The sequence below is a fragment of the Capsella rubella genome, unplaced genomic scaffold, assembly GCF_000375325.1.
Source record: "Capsella rubella cultivar Monte Gargano unplaced genomic scaffold, Caprub1_0 scaffold_8, whole genome shotgun sequence".
NCBI classification, from domain to species: Eukaryota; Viridiplantae; Streptophyta; class Magnoliopsida; order Brassicales; family Brassicaceae; genus Capsella; species Capsella rubella.
This window is the reverse complement of record NW_006238916.1, coordinates 5,503,538-5,522,367: the sequence shown is the minus strand read 5'-3', so window position 1 is coordinate 5,522,367 and position 18,830 is coordinate 5,503,538. Positions and strand designations below refer to the sequence as shown.

General features: G+C 31.3%; 4 protein-coding genes and 1 non-coding gene across 5 annotated transcripts; all 5 read left to right on the top strand.

Moving 5' to 3' along the window:
- Window positions 1-4,990: 4,990 nt before the first annotated feature.
- On the top strand, window positions 4,991-6,788 carry LOC17876089. The gene is made up of 6 exons (XM_006279468.2): window positions 4,991-5,327; window positions 5,575-5,645; window positions 5,740-6,011; window positions 6,114-6,188; window positions 6,292-6,354; window positions 6,481-6,788. The coding sequence occupies exons 1-6, from the start codon at window positions 5,215-5,217 to the stop codon at window positions 6,526-6,528; spliced, it is 642 nt and encodes a 213-aa protein (XP_006279530.1). The 5' UTR covers window positions 4,991-5,214; the 3' UTR covers window positions 6,529-6,788.
- A 281-nt stretch (window positions 6,789-7,069) lies between these two features.
- TRNAK-UUU lies at window positions 7,070-7,141 on the top strand. The gene has a single exon. It is a non-coding gene; the product is annotated as a tRNA-Lys (tRNA).
- Window positions 7,142-9,550: 2,409 nt separating this feature from the next.
- LOC17874908 lies at window positions 9,551-10,383 on the top strand. Its single transcript, XM_006282271.2, has one exon. It carries the CDS (start codon window positions 9,656-9,658, stop codon window positions 10,172-10,174), a length of 519 nt encoding a protein of 172 aa, XP_006282333.1. The 5' UTR covers window positions 9,551-9,655; the 3' UTR covers window positions 10,175-10,383.
- Window positions 10,384-12,720: 2,337 nt separating this feature from the next.
- LOC17875522 (alpha-dioxygenase 1) lies at window positions 12,721-16,335 on the top strand. Its single transcript, XM_006282072.2, has 10 exons — window positions 12,721-12,886; window positions 12,967-13,230; window positions 13,357-13,506; window positions 13,611-13,744; window positions 14,300-14,516; window positions 14,628-14,773; window positions 15,000-15,227; window positions 15,341-15,543; window positions 15,629-15,872; window positions 15,975-16,335. Exons 1-10 carry the CDS (start codon window positions 12,779-12,781, stop codon window positions 16,198-16,200), a joined length of 1,920 nt encoding a protein of 639 aa, XP_006282134.1. The 5' UTR covers window positions 12,721-12,778; the 3' UTR covers window positions 16,201-16,335.
- Window positions 16,336-16,993: 658 nt separating this feature from the next.
- Window positions 16,994-18,752, top strand: LOC17874878 (agamous-like MADS-box protein AGL80). The gene is given in 3 exon segments (XM_023777593.1): window positions 16,994-17,384; window positions 18,110-18,703; window positions 18,706-18,752. Coding segments are annotated over 3 exon segments (1,032 nt in total).
- The last annotated feature ends 78 nt before the right edge of the window (window positions 18,753-18,830 follow it).

The window sequence follows — 18,830 nt, the reverse complement described above, 5'->3', positions numbered from 1 at the left end:
CTATGTGTGTAAATTTAAATACCATATAAATACCTTTTAAAAACGTTTTAAAATTATTTAAAAAACATATGAAAACTTTTTAAACCTTATAAAAACCTTATAAAAGTCTTATAAATACCGTTTAGAACCTTTTTAAAACTTTATAAATATTTGTATTGAGTCTCCCAATAGTAATGATGATCTAGATGTACCTTATAAACTATATAAAAGTTTACAATTTTTCATATTTGAAAAGGGATATTTTTAAAATAGATAGAAATTGGTGTATTTTTAAAAAGGGGTACACCAAAAGGGGTATTTCTCAAAAATTCTCTTTCAACTATTAACCTAATTTTTGGTTTTGCCATTTGTAGGTTTTACAATTATAAGGGTTATATGTTGAGTTTATAAATCTGCATTATAGTTTAGATTTTATAATTAAACGAGGTTATTTATCGGTTTGGTTTTTTTAAAGAGCAGTGAGATTTAGGTTTTACAATTAAACAAGGTTATTTATCAGTTTGGGTTCATAAAGGAGAATTATGATTTACAGTTTACAAATAAATTAGATTTTGAGTTTAACTAAATACATAATTTTATTCATGATTTTTATTTTATAATATGTTATATTTGTTTAATTTTTAATTTATGTATGAATGTATTATGCCATTGAGAAATTTCATTGTCTAAAACATAAGAGTGAATAAAAAAATTTCAAAAATAATATTTTTAGCTTAAATTAAACAAACTTCAATATAAATCGTAATATAGTAATTTAAAATATTTTTAAAGAAAATATGTAGTTTTTTATAATTCGTATTTGAAAGATTTTTTAATATTTTTCTTAACGGTGCTATAATTTATTTTAGAATCTTTATGTTTATTTGCGTTGTTTATATGAATTTATTTACAAATGACTATATTTGTATTTAACATCATATTTTAGATTGGTGTTAATTTGAAAGAACTTTACCATCATATTAAATAATAATTAATTAATTTTCATAGTCTGAGAATGATTTTTTGAAATTTTAAAGTTAAGAAATAAATTTTTTTACAAAATAGTATAATCATGTTTTAGAGGATAATTGCTAAATTAATAATTTTAAAAATATTTTAGCAATATTATGAGTAATGGTGAATAGCTCCCAAATATAACCTCTATAAATTAATACTCGATAAATTAATATTCTCTATAAATTAATAAATTTCTCTGGTCCCTACTCGGACCTTTGAAAATCCTTTGTAAATATATAGTCCCATCAATATTATAAATTAATAATTAGGTAAAATTTCAAAATATATGTATATATAGACACTTTAGTTTTTGTTAGATTTTATTTTAAAATTTTTTTGGAAAAACTTTCCAAATTAGGAAAATCTCTCTATAAATTAATAATAATTAATTTATCAATAAATTAAAACCTCTATAAATTAATAGATTTTCATGGTCCCAATGTTATTAATTTATAGAGGTTTTACTGTAGCTCCCAAATGTTTTGGTGATTGTCAATTTGACATTACTAGATTTTTATAATTAACGTTTAATATGGAATGTTAAGAGATATATATATGTATATATATATATATATATATACTAGTCGGTTGCGTAGCGCGGGAGTTTATTATGTTATTTATGAGTAATTGGTTCGTATTTTATTTCTTACTTATTTTTTTCATTATACCATATTTTACTTTTTTAAAACTTAAATTGTGTTTGTATAGAAAAACTATTGAGTTTTAGGTTAATTAGTTGTTGAGAAATTAAGTGTTAATTAGTATTAAGTGTGGGCGTAAATGGAAGTGCGGTTGAGAATCATTGAGAAACGTGTGCTATTAGGGTTTTTACCAAATATAGATCTAGATGTCAATATTTTGGGCCCTTTTATATGTTCTTTTATATGTTGGCATGAAATTTGAACATGATTTGTGGGTTTCGGGCGGATTGTTGTATTTTTAATTGTTTACATTATCTCTTTATATATTGTCATAATTGATTATTTTATGTTTTAAGTTATCCTTTTTTGGATTTTTCGTACTTTATATCTCCTAATGATCAATTATATACTATTATATATATTTTCTGATTTTTGTTTTATATATTTTTTTTTGTTTTTCATATGGAACAATTTTTAAATTTAACATATTAGTATAATTTACTTTATACTTAGTTTATTTTATTTAATAATGTTTTTTATTTTAATTTTCAATTTTATGAAATATAGTTAATTTTTTATTTTGTTTATTAGTTTAACATATGTATTGTTTTGGAAAAAATAGTTAAATTCATATTGGAAACTTTTAAAGAAATATTATTTTTATTTTTACCTTTTTATATGTTAATAAAAAAATGATAATTCATGTTTCGGTCCGACCTATCTCATTTATGTTAGAAACTTTTTTGAGACATAAATTAGATAGATTTATACTCTCAAAATTTCTTACTTTTTGTTCTATTCCCGTTAAATCCCATTATATTTAGGTTTACATTGTCTAAATATAATCATATATATATTTTAAACATTCACTAAAAACTATAATCTATTATTTATATATTTGTTAGTATAATCGATAATTAGTAAGTTTTTTAACTTTTAATCAATTATCTTTTTAGTTTTATAATATATAATTAAAAAAGACCTTTCATATTCTTTTTTGAAAAACTTATTTACATAGGTTTAAATATTAAAATTAAATGATAAAATGGTATAATTAATTTTAAAAATTAAATAATAAAATGAGGTGGATGATGATGTGGCTTAAGGAGAAAAGAGAAAAAGTTAACTTTATATATATAGATATATATACATTTATTTGATACTTCAAACCAAATAAATCTCTTACCAAATGAAATTAATTTCTCTTATTTTTTTTAAACAAAAATTTGAAATTATTTTTTTATAAGTTATAATAAATTTTAATTTTAATTTAATTTTAAATATAGATAACCCGTCCATCGGACGGGTACTAAACTAGTAACCATATAATACAGCGTTTTCACACTACTTTTGGTCTCCAGCAACAAAAATTCCATTACACTTATCTATCCAGTACGCGAGATTTACGAAATATATATCAAATTTATTATGTTAAAAATAATATCTGTCTAAGATATTTTTTATATATATATTTTAACTTATAAAAACATGCTAATCTGTTTAGGTTCCTAATTAGTTTGATTTTTTTTTTATAAATACCTCTTTTGCCATTTGGTGTACCCCTTTTCAAAAATACCTTTTTTGTCTATCCATTTTCAAAAAACACCTATTTAATTACGAAAAATTATAAAGTTTTATATGGTTTATATGGTATTTCTAGATAATAACTACTACTGGGATATTCGATCCAAATAATTTATAATGTTTTAAAAAGTTTTAAATCATTTTTGAAAGGTTTATAAGGTTTTAAAAGGTTTTTATAAGATATTTATGAAAGATAGGGGTGTCAAAATGGGTTGAATTTAATGTTTCAACCCAAACCAATCCAATCCATGACTTAATGAGTTGAAGTTTTGGGTATTAATGGATTAATGGGTTAAATGGGTTAATGAGTTTAGTGAGTTCGGTTATAATGGTTTGGACTGAAATCGTTTAATGAGTTATCCATAACCAAACCAATAAAAATTGAACAATCTTAAATCAAATAGATAAACCAAATATAACCAAATCAAATGTCTAAACCGATTTTATTAAACCACATGCCTAATTTAATTAGATTTCTTTTATCAGCTTTCATAACCTAAAATGTCCCGCCAAAAACGTGATTCCATATTTTTCCGCCAAAATAGTGATTTTATTTTCCTGCCAAAAACATGATTCTATATTTTCCCGCCAAAAACGGGATTCCATGTTTCCCGCCAAAAAGTGATTTTTTCCCACCAAAAACGTAATTTGTGATTTCCCCGCCAAAAACATGATTTTTCCCCGCCAAAAACATGATTTTTCCCCGCCAAAAACATGATTTCTCCGCCAAAAATGGGATTCCATATTTTTCCCGCCAAAAACGGGATTCCATGTTTTTCTGCCAAAAACGAGATTCCATGTTTTCCGTTAAAAACGTGAGTTTTCCTGCCAAAAACGTAATTTTGTAATTTTTCCGCCAAAAACTTGATTTTGTAATGTTCCCGCCAAATGTGATATTATATTGTTATTAATAATAAATTTTGATAATATATTAATAATATCTAATAATATTAATTTGTTGTTTTATTATCATGATTCAACCTATTTAACCATTATAACCAACAAATAATTGGATTAATGGGTTGATCCAAACCATTTAACAAATGGTTTGGATCAACTCATAAACCATTTAAGTCTAAACACATTGGATTATGAGTTGGTTTGGGTTGGTTTATCCATTTTGACACCCCTAATGAAAATATATAATATTGTATACATATATAAATATAATATGTGTGTATATTTATAAGTTTATATATATATATATATATGTATATATATGAGATTTTGCGCTTATTATGTTCAATTTTTTCGATATTCTTAATACAATAGTATTCTTTAGCTATTACTTACTATAAGATATTAAGATAAACGAAAAAGTGAGAATCACAAGGACAAGCGACATCGATTTGGGGATTTAGCCATTTCGTTTAAGGCAACACGACATCGCTTGTGATTGTGATTCTTATTTTTCGACTTAACAGATATCGAGTAACGATCCTAAATAGAAATAGCTGTTAACTATTCTGTTAGAGGATTTGATTTGTCGACATGTTCAATCTGGCTCAGTCAATAAAAGATGGTGATTTAAAAATAATATTAACGAAAAATCTATAATTTTAATGGCCACAATAAAAATCGAAGATTAAAATTACTAAAATTTATTAAGTTCGGGAGTTAAATAACATTTTTCCCACCTATTTAAAAAAAATGTTAGTATAAATAAATAATAAAATATATATACAGCCCGACTCGTTTGACCTGATTGTGTTTAATGGGTAAACCCGATTCGACCCGATAATGTCTGATACTGCGAATAGTGAAACTGTGAAACTCTGAGTCGAACTACAAGTTCTCTTATTTTGTTTTCTCTTTTTCTTTTTCGTTCGAGTTCGAGATTTCACCTCTTTGTTTCTGTGATTTCCTGATTCAGATTAGGGTTTTATAAATTGAAGCTGAAGTTCTATTTTTTCGTTCTTCTCCCTCTTGATTCACTTAGATTTCCCTGATTTAGGGTTTAGGGTTCCAGTTTTTGTTATTTCACTCTTTCGATATGTATTCTGATCGACTGGTTGGTGAATCTGGAATCAGCAAAACGTTAAAGAGCCGTCTCAATGGCGGTTCCGGTCTCATCGCTTCTGGCGGCAAACAAGTCACTAAGAAGAGGTTACGAAACTTTTAATTTCTCACTCTCCCTTTAAGTTCTTCTTTTGAATCTCCTCTTTGGTTTTGTATAGAGAGATGACTAATTGATTCTCTAATTGCGTTGCTACTCTTAACAATTTTTCAAACAGTTCATAGAATTTTAAACCCTGTATGTTTGATTTTTAGGGTGATTTTGGGATTATGTCTCTTACTGTATAGTTGAAATAGCATATCACACATATGAATGTAATTTGATGAATGTTTTCAGAGGAAGGCCAGATGATGATAAGTGGGAGCATGATCTTTTCGAAGACGATGACGACGAGCCTCGGGTTTCAAGTATGTTGTTTAGCTGGTTACTTGTCTTTTGCTTGCTTAGATTTAAGTTTTACAACATGTTTGGTTGTTGACTCTGTTGTATTGACTTGCTAAGATCGCAGAATTGACCCGAGAGATCTCCGTTTGAAGCTCCAAAAGAAACATCATGGCTTGCAAAGTGATGGACTCGGACGAGTGTTTAGTTTAAGCGTTGGTGATCTACGGAATAGGCTATCTGGGACTGTGAATACACAATCTAGGAAGAGTAATTTGCCAAAAACTAGAAGGGAGGCGGCTGCTAGACCTGTCGTAAGGAAGGTTGCAGGTGTAACCAAATCTGAGACTAGAACGGTTCCGAACAGAGCAATGAAGAAGAAATCAGATCAGGTAATATATAATTCATTCTCTCCAAATTTAGGTGCAATGACTCTACTGAGTGTATGGATGTTTCACAAGTTTTAGTTCTCAGTTTGTTATCTTTTGTTGCAGATTGATTATTCGGTTGATAGCTTCCTGGAATCGTTGGGTCTCGAGAAGTATTCGACCTCATTTCAAGTGGAAGAAGTATGTGAATGTATTTACTCTTTAGAGTAATTTGTGCGTTCTTGTATTTGATGCCATCTATAAATGTACAAGGATCCTTATCGATTTCCATCTTTGTTTCTAGGTTGATATGGATGCTTTAATGCATATGACAGATGATGACCTCAAAGCTTTACTCATACCAATGGTAAAATCAGTATATCATTGCCTTAGTTTATCTCCATTCATAACAAGATCATGCATCTATCATCACCATGTTTGGATTCAAGTTCTCTGTTTGAAATCTTTTACAAGGTGTGTGTTCTTTTTTCAGGGACCTAGGAAGAAGATACTTCTTGCTCTGGAATCTAAACGTGGGTAGTCCAAGCGTCGAGCTAAGGTGCATGATGATACATCAGAAAGAGTATCAGAAAGATGCTGCATTCGACTTTTCTTTCTCTATCTGTATCTCAAGAGACAACAAAGTAGTTAATGAGTTTTGAGATTAAGTTGTAACCTTATAACATAGAGAGAGAGTGAGACAAGAAGAGCAATCTTGATTCTCTTGATGAAACCTTGTAGAAGCAAAGGGGGACAAGAAAACAAATTCTTTTATTTTCTTTTGATAAATCATCTTGGCAAGTGACCGGAGCTAGAAACAGAGTTGGTCATAAACCAAATTTTGCTTAAAATCATGAATTCGAAAGCGAATTTGGTAGAAGACTTAAAATGAAAATAATGATCCGTAATTTGCGAATGATGAAGATAATGAATCTTCCAATTTACAGACATGACGATGATGAAGAATGCCTTTTCCGACAAATTTCGTAGCAAGCAACTTAAGATTTGTTTAATCCTCAATTGTCTTCACTCTTAAAGTTAATACGTGATTAAATCAATTTAATTAAGGATAATGAACAGAAGCCGTCTTAGCTCAGTGGTAGAGCGCGTGGCTTTTAACCACGTGGCCGTGGGTTCGATCCCCACAGACGGCGTTTCTCTGTTTTATTTTTTTGGGTTTAAATCTTCATTTGAATGTTATTATACGTTTGGGTTCGGTTCAGAATTTTTCTTTTTTTAGTCGACCAAATTTCCATTAACATAGTAAAGAGTAAAAAGTTTATAGAGTTAATATGATATACATCTAGGAGCTCCGAGAAACAACATAAGGAGAAGAATATCTCAACTGAGCCTGTTTATCTAATGCATCAGCTAACACATTTGCTGCTTCTGCTAATGGAGGATCACCATAGTCAAGCAATATTGACATTCAAGGTCACATGCAGGACATCACTTCAATTGCTGACGAGTGAAAACTAAACTATCAATTCATTTAGATTTTTACTAATTATTTATTTATTTATTTTGCACCCTAAATAATTATTATTATCCTTAAAAATTTGGAAATACTAATTATCCTGAATTTTAGTTCGGTTTGTCCGAATTTTAGTTCTCCGACGTTTTGTCGGTTTTACATCTTCGACATCGTGTCGGTTTTTTGAAACCTTTTGCTTGTTCTTCATGTTAGCACTTTTCATTGAAGAAGTGTTAAAATCTGGAAGGTTGTTGGATCTTTGTGTATTAAGTGGTTGGATTTTCGTCCAACTGATGATATATCTCCACTTCTATAGATGAAAAGTTATGAGTGACGGTTCTTGTTGCCCGATTAGTTTAAAGATGATGTAGTTTGAAAGAATCGAAGTATGAAGAATTGGAGTTCCAGTCGAGTTTGATAGTTCTCTGATGAATATTCCATTCCGCCAACTGAGTTTCCGTTCTGGTAAACAAAGAAATCCCATTCAACACTTCTGGTGATGTTTGCAGAAGGTGAAGAGTACAAATTGAAGGCTAGTATGAGTAGAAATCTACGAAAAATATTAAAACTCCGGATGGTGAAGCAAGATTCCGGTAAGAAACTAAGTTAAGTCGATGATGATATCATAGCTAAACGTGGATTTGCTCTAAATTTGCCACGTCTTGTTTTATTTTACTTTTATCTTATATGTAATGCAAATGTGTTAATGGGCCTCAAATTTGTACTTTTTTCAATTGTCTATAATGGGCTTTTCAAAAGATTTGGTCGTCAGAAAAAAAAACTTAAATTTACATAAAGAAAATATTAACAAAGAAATTCAAAACCAAAACTGTATTCTAAAGTTCATAGTCCATAAACAAGAAATAAATAACATAAGTACATGAAGCTATTCTTGAAAAGATTTTGAAACAGCCGACATGCCTACACGGCTATATTTGACATATATAACATTCAAGATGCAACATATCATGTATATTGTAAGTTTCTATAATTCAAGAGGACAAGATTATAAATATTGTGTTTTTTTTTTCTGTGATAATTAGAACCCTATCTACGTTTGGGAAACAATTATGGTTTCATAATCAATTTGGGATGACGAGAAGAGGCATATAAAACACTAAGATACTCACTTTGTTTTAGTTTTAAACGATGTCATCTCTTACTAATAGAGATGGATTAGTGTTGACTAAATGTTTGTTAGTTGTTTTGTTAACAAATTTTTGTATATGATGTTCAATTTGACTTAGTTAACGAAAGATGATGTTTTAAAAATTAAGTCCACAAAAAATTCATGTTTTAAATGGCCACATAGAAAATTCGTGATTTAAATGACCAAAATTTGAAATTTCATGATATAAATGACATTTTCCCCCATGAATATATAGAATACTTCAAAAATTAGTAGGTCTTGATTCCTTGGATTGTCAATACTTCAAAAGTCCATAGGTAAGACAATATTCAACTATGTTAATTAACGAAAAGAAATATGACCAAAAGTTCCTAATTTATAGTTTTTTTTGGTAATCAAAGTCGTCTATGATTTAGTTATTGAAATTGAATTTATATTTATTTGTAATACACACAAAATTGAGTCAACATATGATTTTGATAATTATTATTTTTAAACTTTATTTACAATTTAAATACTGAACTATATACTGTATATATATAAAAAAGGATTAGGTGACTTTGGTTAAAACATTCACCTACAATGAATCTGTTCCAAGAAGGATACTAGATTAAGATTATACATCCATTTGGAGTTGGCTATGTCAGCTATTTGAGAAACCAAACCAATTTAGTGCTATAGATTAACCGGACCAATTTAATTCCGGTTTAAGATATCACTAACAAATAATAAAACAGCTAAAATTCTCGGTTATAACATAGAACCAAATCGGTTTAATAGATTGTACATCCATAACCAAACGATTTTATGCTAGAGAGAACTAGACCAATTTATTTTCGGTTTAATGTAGCTGAATTACCCGGTTATAATATAAAACCAAACCGGTTTAATGAGAACCAGTATTTGGCGGTTACGGCATTTGCTTCTCTGTTTTAGTAAACAGCTCAAAGAGACGCGTTGTTGATTTGGTGCGAGAGAGAGAGAGAGAGAGAGAGTAAATTAGGGTTTAGCCTATGAGAAGAGGAACGAAGATCTGAGAAGGCGATAAGATCAGAATCACTGAGAATGAGATCGGAACCGTCGCCGATCTCTGAAACAGACGCCACCGACGATATGCACGAAGCATTGTTCGCGAAGAGAGGTTGTTGTTTCCTTATGCCATGCCTCGCCTCATCTCAGCCGTCGAATCACGGCGGATCTGTGTGGTGGTCACGGATCAGAGCCGTGGAGCCTGATCAACGGTGGTGGATTCGAGGGTGGCGGAAGATGAGAGAGTGGTCGGAGCTAGTCGCTGGTCCTAGGTGGAAGACTTTTATCCGACGATTCGGACGAAACCACTGCTGCGGCTGCGGCGGCGGCGGAGGAGGTGGAAACAGTAACCGGTCGTCGGATCACTGTAAATTCCGGTACGATCCGTTGAGCTACTCGTTGAATTTCGATGACGGGAAACTAACCGGACATTTTGACGACGAGTTTCCGTACCGGGATTACTCGATGAGGTTCGCCGCGCCTTCATTGCCGGTTTCTACTAAATGCTCTATCGATTTTGATAGCGAGAGGGACGCGCCGCCGTTTCATAAGTGAATGTCACGCGCCTTGGAGTTTTGTAGTTCACTAGTCAGTCTCTACGTGGGCCGAATCAAGGACTAGTTGTTTCAGTGGACATATAATAAAAAAGATCGATATCAAATAAAAAAATATTATATGTATTTATTTATTTATAATTGTCATTATGCATTAGTCATGTATTTAAAATAAAATATAAGTTTAGAAAAGATAATTACCAAGGAAAATATTGTAAAAAGAGTTTCATGTTTTCTATTTTTTTTTTGGTAAAAAAAGAGTTTGTTGTTTTCAAAATTAAACAACAACATATATTCGGAGAGTATTCACAATTCTGATGGACAGCGATTTCGATCAAATTCACCGATTGAAGAATAGCTAGGATTTTTTTTTTTGCGACCGGTTTAATTTGGTTTTGTGAATTTAGATATATTTTGCTTTTATAGTTTAGTTTGATTTGGTTCTTCAGAAGATTTGTATGGATTTAATTCCGGAAATAGCCCATTGATTATTTATAAAATTTGCAAACTGTTTTGCAAAAAAAAAATGTAATTAAGAAACTTAGTGAGTAGTAAATGTTTACACAGAAAAGTCATAGTAGAAATAACAAATTTGTGATTAGATATTCAATAATAGTAAATAAAATTTATAAACTTGTTTCAAATCAAAGTAACATCTTATTGGTTAAACATCTTATTAAAATTTCAAACTAGTGTAGCATCATGATTTAGAGGTTCTTAATTAGGATTTGGATAAGGGCAAAGCGTGTACAAATTAGTGTACCACCATGATTAGGTTAATAGGATTTGGATTTTGAGTAAGTCGTGTAAGAATGGTTACCATGTCCATGATCACTCGTCTCGATCGGTTCTGCTTTTTATAGGATCGCTTGTTCAGCTTCCTTCTTGGCCTTTTATAGAATTCTTGATGTACCAAACCACACCTCTCTTTATTTCTTTGTCCAAAATATTTACATCTAATCCCAAAATATTCAGTATATTTCGATTATATATCAATACATTTGTTTTTTTTGGGTTAAAATCAATAAGAAAATTAGAATAGAGTAAGGCCAGCTTATATACACAAGACAAATTTCCTACTAATTTTAATTATTTGTCAGTTTTTTATAGGATCAAATCCAATTAAGACGTATATTATTATAAAAATGAACTAAATCCATCTCGTATAATTTGGTTTCAATTCATAAAACTCTATTATCTACAATGAGATATCTTAATCGAGTACCATCTCATATTAGTATTACTACCCTTTTCGTTTTGGCCCCGTTTCATGTGATTTTGAAGTTTTCATATTCAAATAGCTATGACGCCATATACTTGTCAATAAAATATTGATTATGATAATCCTGATTGATAACATACTAATATATATAAAAGAACCCTAGTCGAAGAGTTTACTTGTATGACTTTTGTTATTATGAAAACAATAAATCCTAAACTTCTAAATTTGGAATTCTCTACCTGTTTAAGTCGTTCAAATTAAGCAACCGATCGAGAAATGGAAAAAAAGAGAGTAGATATTGATTTAGTTTTGTCAACTTATCTTTGTGTTTTGTGACGTTAAAATGTATTATATAGTTTTACACATTTTATACTATTAATTTTGAGTAACATGCACGGGTATTAACAGAAATGGAATTATTTTTTAACATTTCATTCAAGACGTTTTGACTTGGTTTCTCTATATATATTATTAAAAAAAACAAACGTGTACATATCTAAGAATCAAAGATCCTGACGTTTTCTTATCTATTTTCTCCACGAAAAAACTAAAATAATAAATCCTAACACCTACCACTACCAGCTTGATCGATGATGATGGGTGTACTACTGAATAAAATTTATTTTAATGGATCTTTAAGATATGATTGTATTTGGCTAAAAGTGTTCCCAACTAAGAGCTAACAGTGGTATGTTGAGTTTAATAAAATTAACCCAACAGTGCATGATATGTGTCACGAGCTTATTCGCGTTAGATCCAACAGTGCATGATATGTGTCACGACTCACGAGCGTGACGACTAGGGTTAGTCTTGTTTTTTATATAGTTGAAATGTAAAATTTATTAATCAAAACAATATAGGAAAATGTGTTGTTCTTGTTTATGCTTTATATAAGGTTAAATTCATATTTTTACTCGAATTCACAACAATGCATTTGGTAGTTTCTTCAAAGTCTATATGTCAAACTCTATTACTAAAACGATATAGGTCGTTTTGGATCAAGTGATCAACATCGCACATGTCTTTTTGGAAAGGGTTCACACTAATTCGAGTTGAACTTAAAACTTTTTAGATAACCATTTGTCTAATTTTCCAGTGTAAAACTTGGAATTTTTATCCTGGAGTGGCATATATAATAAACCACAATGATACAAAGTTAATGAGTCACATTATCAAAATAACAAGAAAATAATGATGATAAGACAAATCATACTTTAGGAAAAAAATTTAATTTGATTTTTAATTAGTATATGCATTTGAATAGTCTTCTCTTTTTCAAGGTTTATGCTTATAAATAGCAAGGTTTTCTCAAAATCATCACAAATCTATTAAAACATTTCTCTTGTAATACTTTACAACAACTCCAAAAAAAGGTTTAAAAGGATGGAAGTAATCACTTCTTTAATCTCTTCTATTTTGCTTAAATTCATCCACGAAGACTTCCGTGAGATCTATTCAAAAATGTCCCTCCTCGATCGTTTCTTACTTCTTGTAAGATATAAACTTAACTTTAAATTGTTATGAATTGAGTAAAAATTTAATAAATTTTTTGTGTGTTTTATATGGTGTAGATCGTCCATGCAGTGGATAAAATGGTTCCATGGCACAAGCTTCCAGTGTTCTTGGGTTTAGCCTATCTTGAAGCACGTAGACATCTTCACCAAGAATACAATCTTCTCAACGTCGGACAAACTCCGGCCGGAACCCGGTTTGATCCGGCTAACTATCCGTACCGGACTCCTGATGGAAAATTCAATGATCCGTTTAATGAAGGCGTCGGCAGTCAAAATAGCTTCTTTGGAAGAAACTGTCCTCCCGTTGATCAAAAAACAAAGGTAAATTTTTTTACTTACATATAGTAAAAAAGATAAGTCGATATGGTTCTGGACCTAAGCCCGTACATCTCCTCGTTCGATATAATTTTAACGTAATACTAATTTGGATTTTTTTTTTTTTTGAAGTTATTGAGACCAGACCCTATGGTGGTGGCGACAAGACTATTAGGAAGGAGGAAGTTTATAGACACAGGGAAACAGTTTAATATGATTGCAACTTCTTGGATTCAATTCATGATCCATGATTGGATTGATCATCTTGAAGATACTCAACAGGTTCTTCAATTTAGTTTTCGGTTTAACACAGTTATATAATATATGTTAAATAACAAAACAATTAAATTGGTTTGTTCTGGTTATTTAATTATTTGGTAACATAGATCGAGGTCGTGGCTCCAAAAGAAGTAGAGAACCAGTGTCCTTTAAAGTCCTTTAGGTTCTTTAAGACAAAAGAAGTCCCTACCGGTTTCTTTGAAATCAAGACCGGTTCGCAAAACATCCGTACACCTTGGTGGTAATTTTTTTTTTCTTTTAACATAATATTTATAATTATAAACCATTTTATCAAAATAACAAATAAAACCATTAAAATATACTATCAATTTTTATTCGTCAATTTTGTTTTTTTTTTTTTGGATCAAATATTATGTCATACATTCTTTTGGGATCGGTTTAGAAAAATGAAAAATTATTTAATTTTGTGGGATTATTTGGTTTAGAAAATCAAATGGACATTTGTTCAATTTTTGGTTGTTCTAAAGTTTGACTCCTTCAGAATAAAAAGAAAAGTTCGAAATAAAAATAGTATTTATTTTTGTTTGACTTCGTTTTGTCTCAAAAACATATACCAACTGTTTCTTTCTTGAAAACAATTTGGTAATTTGGTTTTGCTTCGATACCAAATTTGGTTAGAATCTCGTGGGACTAAACACCCAACCTAAGCAATGATATGCATAGACATAATATGGACGTAGACACATATCCATGCATAGAAACCATACATTATATATTAATAATAATATACTACGAGCGATGACTTAAATAATTCAAAGAATGATTAATATTTTAGGGATTCGAGCGTCATCTATGGAAGCAACTCGAAAACATTGGAGAGAGTAAGAACTTACAAAGATGGGAAACTTAAGATATCGAACGACACAGGTCTCCTTCTCCATGACCAAGATGGTTTAGCCATCTCTGGCGACATTCGTAACAGTTGGGTCGGCCTCTCGGCCTTGCAAGCTCTCTTCATCAAAGAGCACAACGCTGTGTGCGACGCCCTCAAGGTTCAATATGATATGTTTCTATTTATTATAACAAGAAATGTGAATTATGTTTTTTTCTTTTTCTTTTGGTTATAATACCTTAATTTCACAAAAATCATTTCACTTATATAGGATGAGGATAGTGATTTGGAAGACGAGGATTTGTACCGCTACGCGAGGCTAGTGACCTCAGCAGTGATAGCAAAGATTCACACCATAGATTGGACAGTACAACTTCTCAAAACCGACACTTTACTAGCTGCAATGCGAGCAAATTGGTGAAGAGAACATATTTGTTTTTATAATCACCTTGTTACACATGACTAGTAAAAAAAATCTCTATAGCCACTTGAATTTTCGTGGCTAAACCTTAATATTTGTGGCAATTTCGTGGCTATATGGATTTTTTTACTACAGGGTCACGAAAATTAAAGTGGCTATAGGGATTTTTTTTACTAGTACGTGCATGCATGTTGCAATCTAACAGTTTTAGTGAATGTTTAGGTACGGAATACTAGGGAAAAAGTTTAAAGATTCATTCGGACATGTAGGCGGTTCGATCTTGGGAGGTCTCGTGGGTTTGAAAAAACCGCAAAATCATGGTGTCCCATATTCCCTAACCGAAGAATTCACTAGCGTGTATCGAATGCACTCTCTTTTGCCTGATCAACTCCAAATGCGTGACATTAATGTTGTACCTGGAACTAATAAATCACTACCGTTGATGGAAGAGTATAACTTTTTATCTTTGATACTATATATATTTATAGTTCTCCTATTTCGAAACTCTTAAATCAAAGATTTTAGGTTTTATGAGATTTTGTTTTCTTTTCTTTTGGATTCAGGATATATATGGAAAATTTGACTGGTCGTAAAGGAGAACAAAACATGTCTCAGATTGGATTCACTAAGCTAATGGTCTCAATGGGTCACCAAGCAAGTGGAGCACTTGAACTAATGAACTATCCAATGTGGTTAAGAGATATTGTTCCCCAAGACCCAAACGGCCAAGATCGTCCAGATCATGTTGACTTAGCTGCTTTAGAGAGTAAGTCAATATGATCTGATCCATTCATTTTTTGTTTTTACCATTTTGGTTTTGATATTGGATTTTTGTTGGTCGATTATTTTAGTCTACCGGGATAGGGAGAGGAATGTGGCACGGTACAACGATTTTAGGAGAGCTATGTTTATGATTCCGATAGCCAAGTGGGAAGATCTAACGGATGATGTGGAAGCAATTGAAGTGTTGGATGATGTGTATGGTGGTGATGTGGAGGAGCTTGATCTTCTGGTTGGACTTATGGCAGAGAAGAAAATCAAAGGCTTCGCTATTAGTGAGACTGCTTTTTACATTTTCGTCCTCATGGCCTCAAGGTATGTTATTGGTTATTATATATCCAAACCAAAAATCTATTGGAAAACACTCTATACTAGAATACAAAATATTAATCTGATACTAATTTATACACAACTCAGGCGATTAGAAGCGGATAGATTTTTCACAAGTGAATTCAATGAAACGATTTATACAAAGAAGGGATTTGAATGGGTTAATACAACAGAGAGTCTGAAGGATGTGTTGGATCGTCATTATCCTGATATGACCGAAAAGTGGATGAATTCCGAAAGTGCATTTTCAGTATGGGATTCTCCACCGGTTACTAAAAATCCAATCCCTCTCTATCTCCGCATTCCGGCTTAGATAATTTTAGTGTGATCTATGTATGACTTTGAATGCATGATTTTTTTTAATTGGCATTTGTTTGTTGTGTGAGTTGTATCATTATAAGCTATTGACATTAATCATGTACTATATAAAGAAATATATATTCATATATCAATAATGTGTTTTGTAACCTGTTTTGTTATAACACAAGATTCGGACTGTACGGGGTTATGTTTACTTGCTATATCATTCATAACTTGAATTCATTAATTCAAACTATAACATAAAAAAATTGAAATATTTGCAGCAATGAACAAAATAAAGGAACCTTTGATTAAAAGAACGAGGACAAGTGTTCTTCAAGGACGAGTAATATTACATGTGGATGGTTAACTAGTCTATGATATATGGAAGATGAAGCTAAAGTTTTGTCTGTTCTGATTTTCTAATAAAAATATATTATTTTCTATTATGAGGAAAAAGCTACTTTTTCGGTTTAGAACTTGCTAATCCGTTTTGAGAACCTGGAGGAGTATCTGAGCATTATATATAAAGAGTCATGACTCATGAGTATATAAGATTAATGGATATTCAAAAGGGTTGTTTTAATGTAGTTATATACAAACCTGTCCATGTTTGGGAGACAGACAGACAGACAGTTATGCTTTCATATATATTCGAGTTGGGATGACAAGAAGAGGCACATAAAACACTGAGATAATCACATGAAATCTAAAGAATATATACTTTAAAAGTCACTAGGTCTTGACACCTTGGATTGTCAATATAGTGGTTAGCAGTGCAAGATCGACTACCAACTGGAGCTCGTATGTCCCGGTGGAACAGAGCCACTACCGACGTTTGCATCCTTTGTAAGAACAATTCAGAAACCCGGAATCACCTCTTTTTTGACTGTCAATATACTTCACCAGTGTGGGAAGCAGTAGCTAAAGGTACTTTCAAGACAAGCTACACGACCAACTGGGAAGATCTGATTGTGTATGTTTCACAACATCACCAAGATCGTATAGATGGCTTCTTATGCAGATACGTTCTCCAAACTGTTGTCTATACAATTTGGAGAGAAAGAAATGGTAGAATGCAGGGCGACACTCAGAATCCAACTACTAGGCTCATCAAGTGGATTGATCAACACATCAAGGATCAACTCTCCACCATAATGAAGTCGGGCGATCGGCGTTATGCAGAGGGCTTTCAACGTTGGCTTCAATATAGAAGCTAATCTTTTTCTTAAGAAATATTTAGCTTTTTCTAATTATTTTTCAGCTTATAATTTCTATTCCAAAGTTGCACAAGTTTTACAAACGTTATTTTTTCTTTTGAATATAATTTAACATTAAATTCAATATAGTGGTAAGGTCATATTTCCATCAAGTTTGGATTACAATATATTATCTAAGTATGTCTTAATATAATCATTAAGTGTTACAACAACATCAAGTTAATCAACTGTCCTAGAGGATTAAGAGATGTTAGATTTTTTGTCACCCGAAAAGAAAATGCTAACAAGTAACAACGGAACTACGCTTGCCAAATTTCTGTGGATCAGTTTCAGTTCCCTTTCACTAAATTCTTAACCCTTGAAATGTTCCACTTGTTAAGGCCACCTGAGCTACCAAGTATTTTTTTTTTGTCATCAATAACTAATGAATTGGTTTTGTCTTTAAGATATAGATTTTCATATGTATTGTAAGCTTCTAATTTAGGAATATAAACAAGAGGGTGAGATTTATAAATATCCATACTATTAATCGAGAAGCCACTTTATAAAACATGACATTATTTAGTGAGGAATTACATCACAATAATGCCATTCATATTTAGTATTTATATTTTTTTTGAAAGGCGTGTACATATTCCTTTTTGCTGGTTTAGTTCGGTAAAATTCGTGGATCTTTTTAACACAACTTTATTCGTGGCAAAGACAATAGAGAGCTCGAGATGACTGAAGTCATGTTCCAATGTTTGAATGGAAACATGGAAATGTTTAATCTAAATATTTTGGATCTTAATGATTTAGGTTATATGATTGATCAATATCTTAAAGATATTAATCGCAGGGTCGAGATATTACAATATTTTGGTATAAAGATTGGTGAATCTTCTTCTACTCCGACAACAACTTCTAAAGGGAATAAAATTATGGAGGATTTGGCGTTTACAACTACTCCAACTACTATGGTTTATGAGGTAGGTTCTTCTTCCTCATCTGCGGTTGTCGCAGCTTCGTTAAATCCTCCTATTCAGCAGCAAGAATTATACCGCCCGACAGCTCCACATATTGAAGTTTATGAGCCACCTAGAAATCATAATCATAATCACAATCAAAACCAACAACCATGGTTTATGGAAATGATGAAGGATCATAAGCAAATGAGGTATCCAGCAGAACACATTAGCTTTCCATTCATGGACGATCGCCAAAAACACAACCATGTCCACCACCATCAAGAAGAGCAACAACATCAAATCTGTGACGAGTCATTCACCACTCTTGATGTCGCTGACTCAAGTATCATCTCCCTGTTACATGTCCAAAACATACCAATAATATATGGATTCATTAAGAAGACATTCTTGTTGGGCTGTTGGGCTGTTGGGCTTGATAAGTGCAATTTCCTTGTTGGGCTATTTAGGCCCAGACC

What these genes read in the sequence shown, in the direction of transcription:
- LOC17875522 (XM_006282072.2), top strand. Translation starts at nt 12,779, where the DNA reads ATGGAAGTAATCACTTCTTTAATCTCTTCTATTTTGCTTAAATTCATC. An exon ending in ATCTTGAAGATACTCAACAG is followed by an intron (nt 13,507 to 13,610) that starts GTTCTTCAATTT and finishes TTGGTAACATAG; the next exon opens with ATCGAGGTCGTGGCTCCAAA. An exon ending in GCTGCAATGCGAGCAAATTG is followed by an intron (nt 14,774 to 14,999) that starts GTGAAGAGAACA and finishes GTGAATGTTTAG; the next exon opens with GTACGGAATACTAGGGAAAA.
- LOC17874908 (XM_006282271.2), top strand. Translation starts at nt 9,656, where the DNA reads ATGAGATCGGAACCGTCGCCGATCTCTGAAACAGACGCCACCGACGAT.
- LOC17876089 (XM_006279468.2), top strand. Translation starts at nt 5,215, where the DNA reads ATGTATTCTGATCGACTGGTTGGTGAATCTGGAATCAGCAAAACGTTA. An exon ending in CCTCATTTCAAGTGGAAGAA is followed by an intron (nt 6,189 to 6,291) that starts GTATGTGAATGT and finishes CTTTGTTTCTAG; the next exon opens with GTTGATATGGATGCTTTAAT. An exon ending in AAGCTTTACTCATACCAATG is followed by an intron (nt 6,355 to 6,480) that starts GTAAAATCAGTA and finishes TTCTTTTTTCAG; the next exon opens with GGACCTAGGAAGAAGATACT.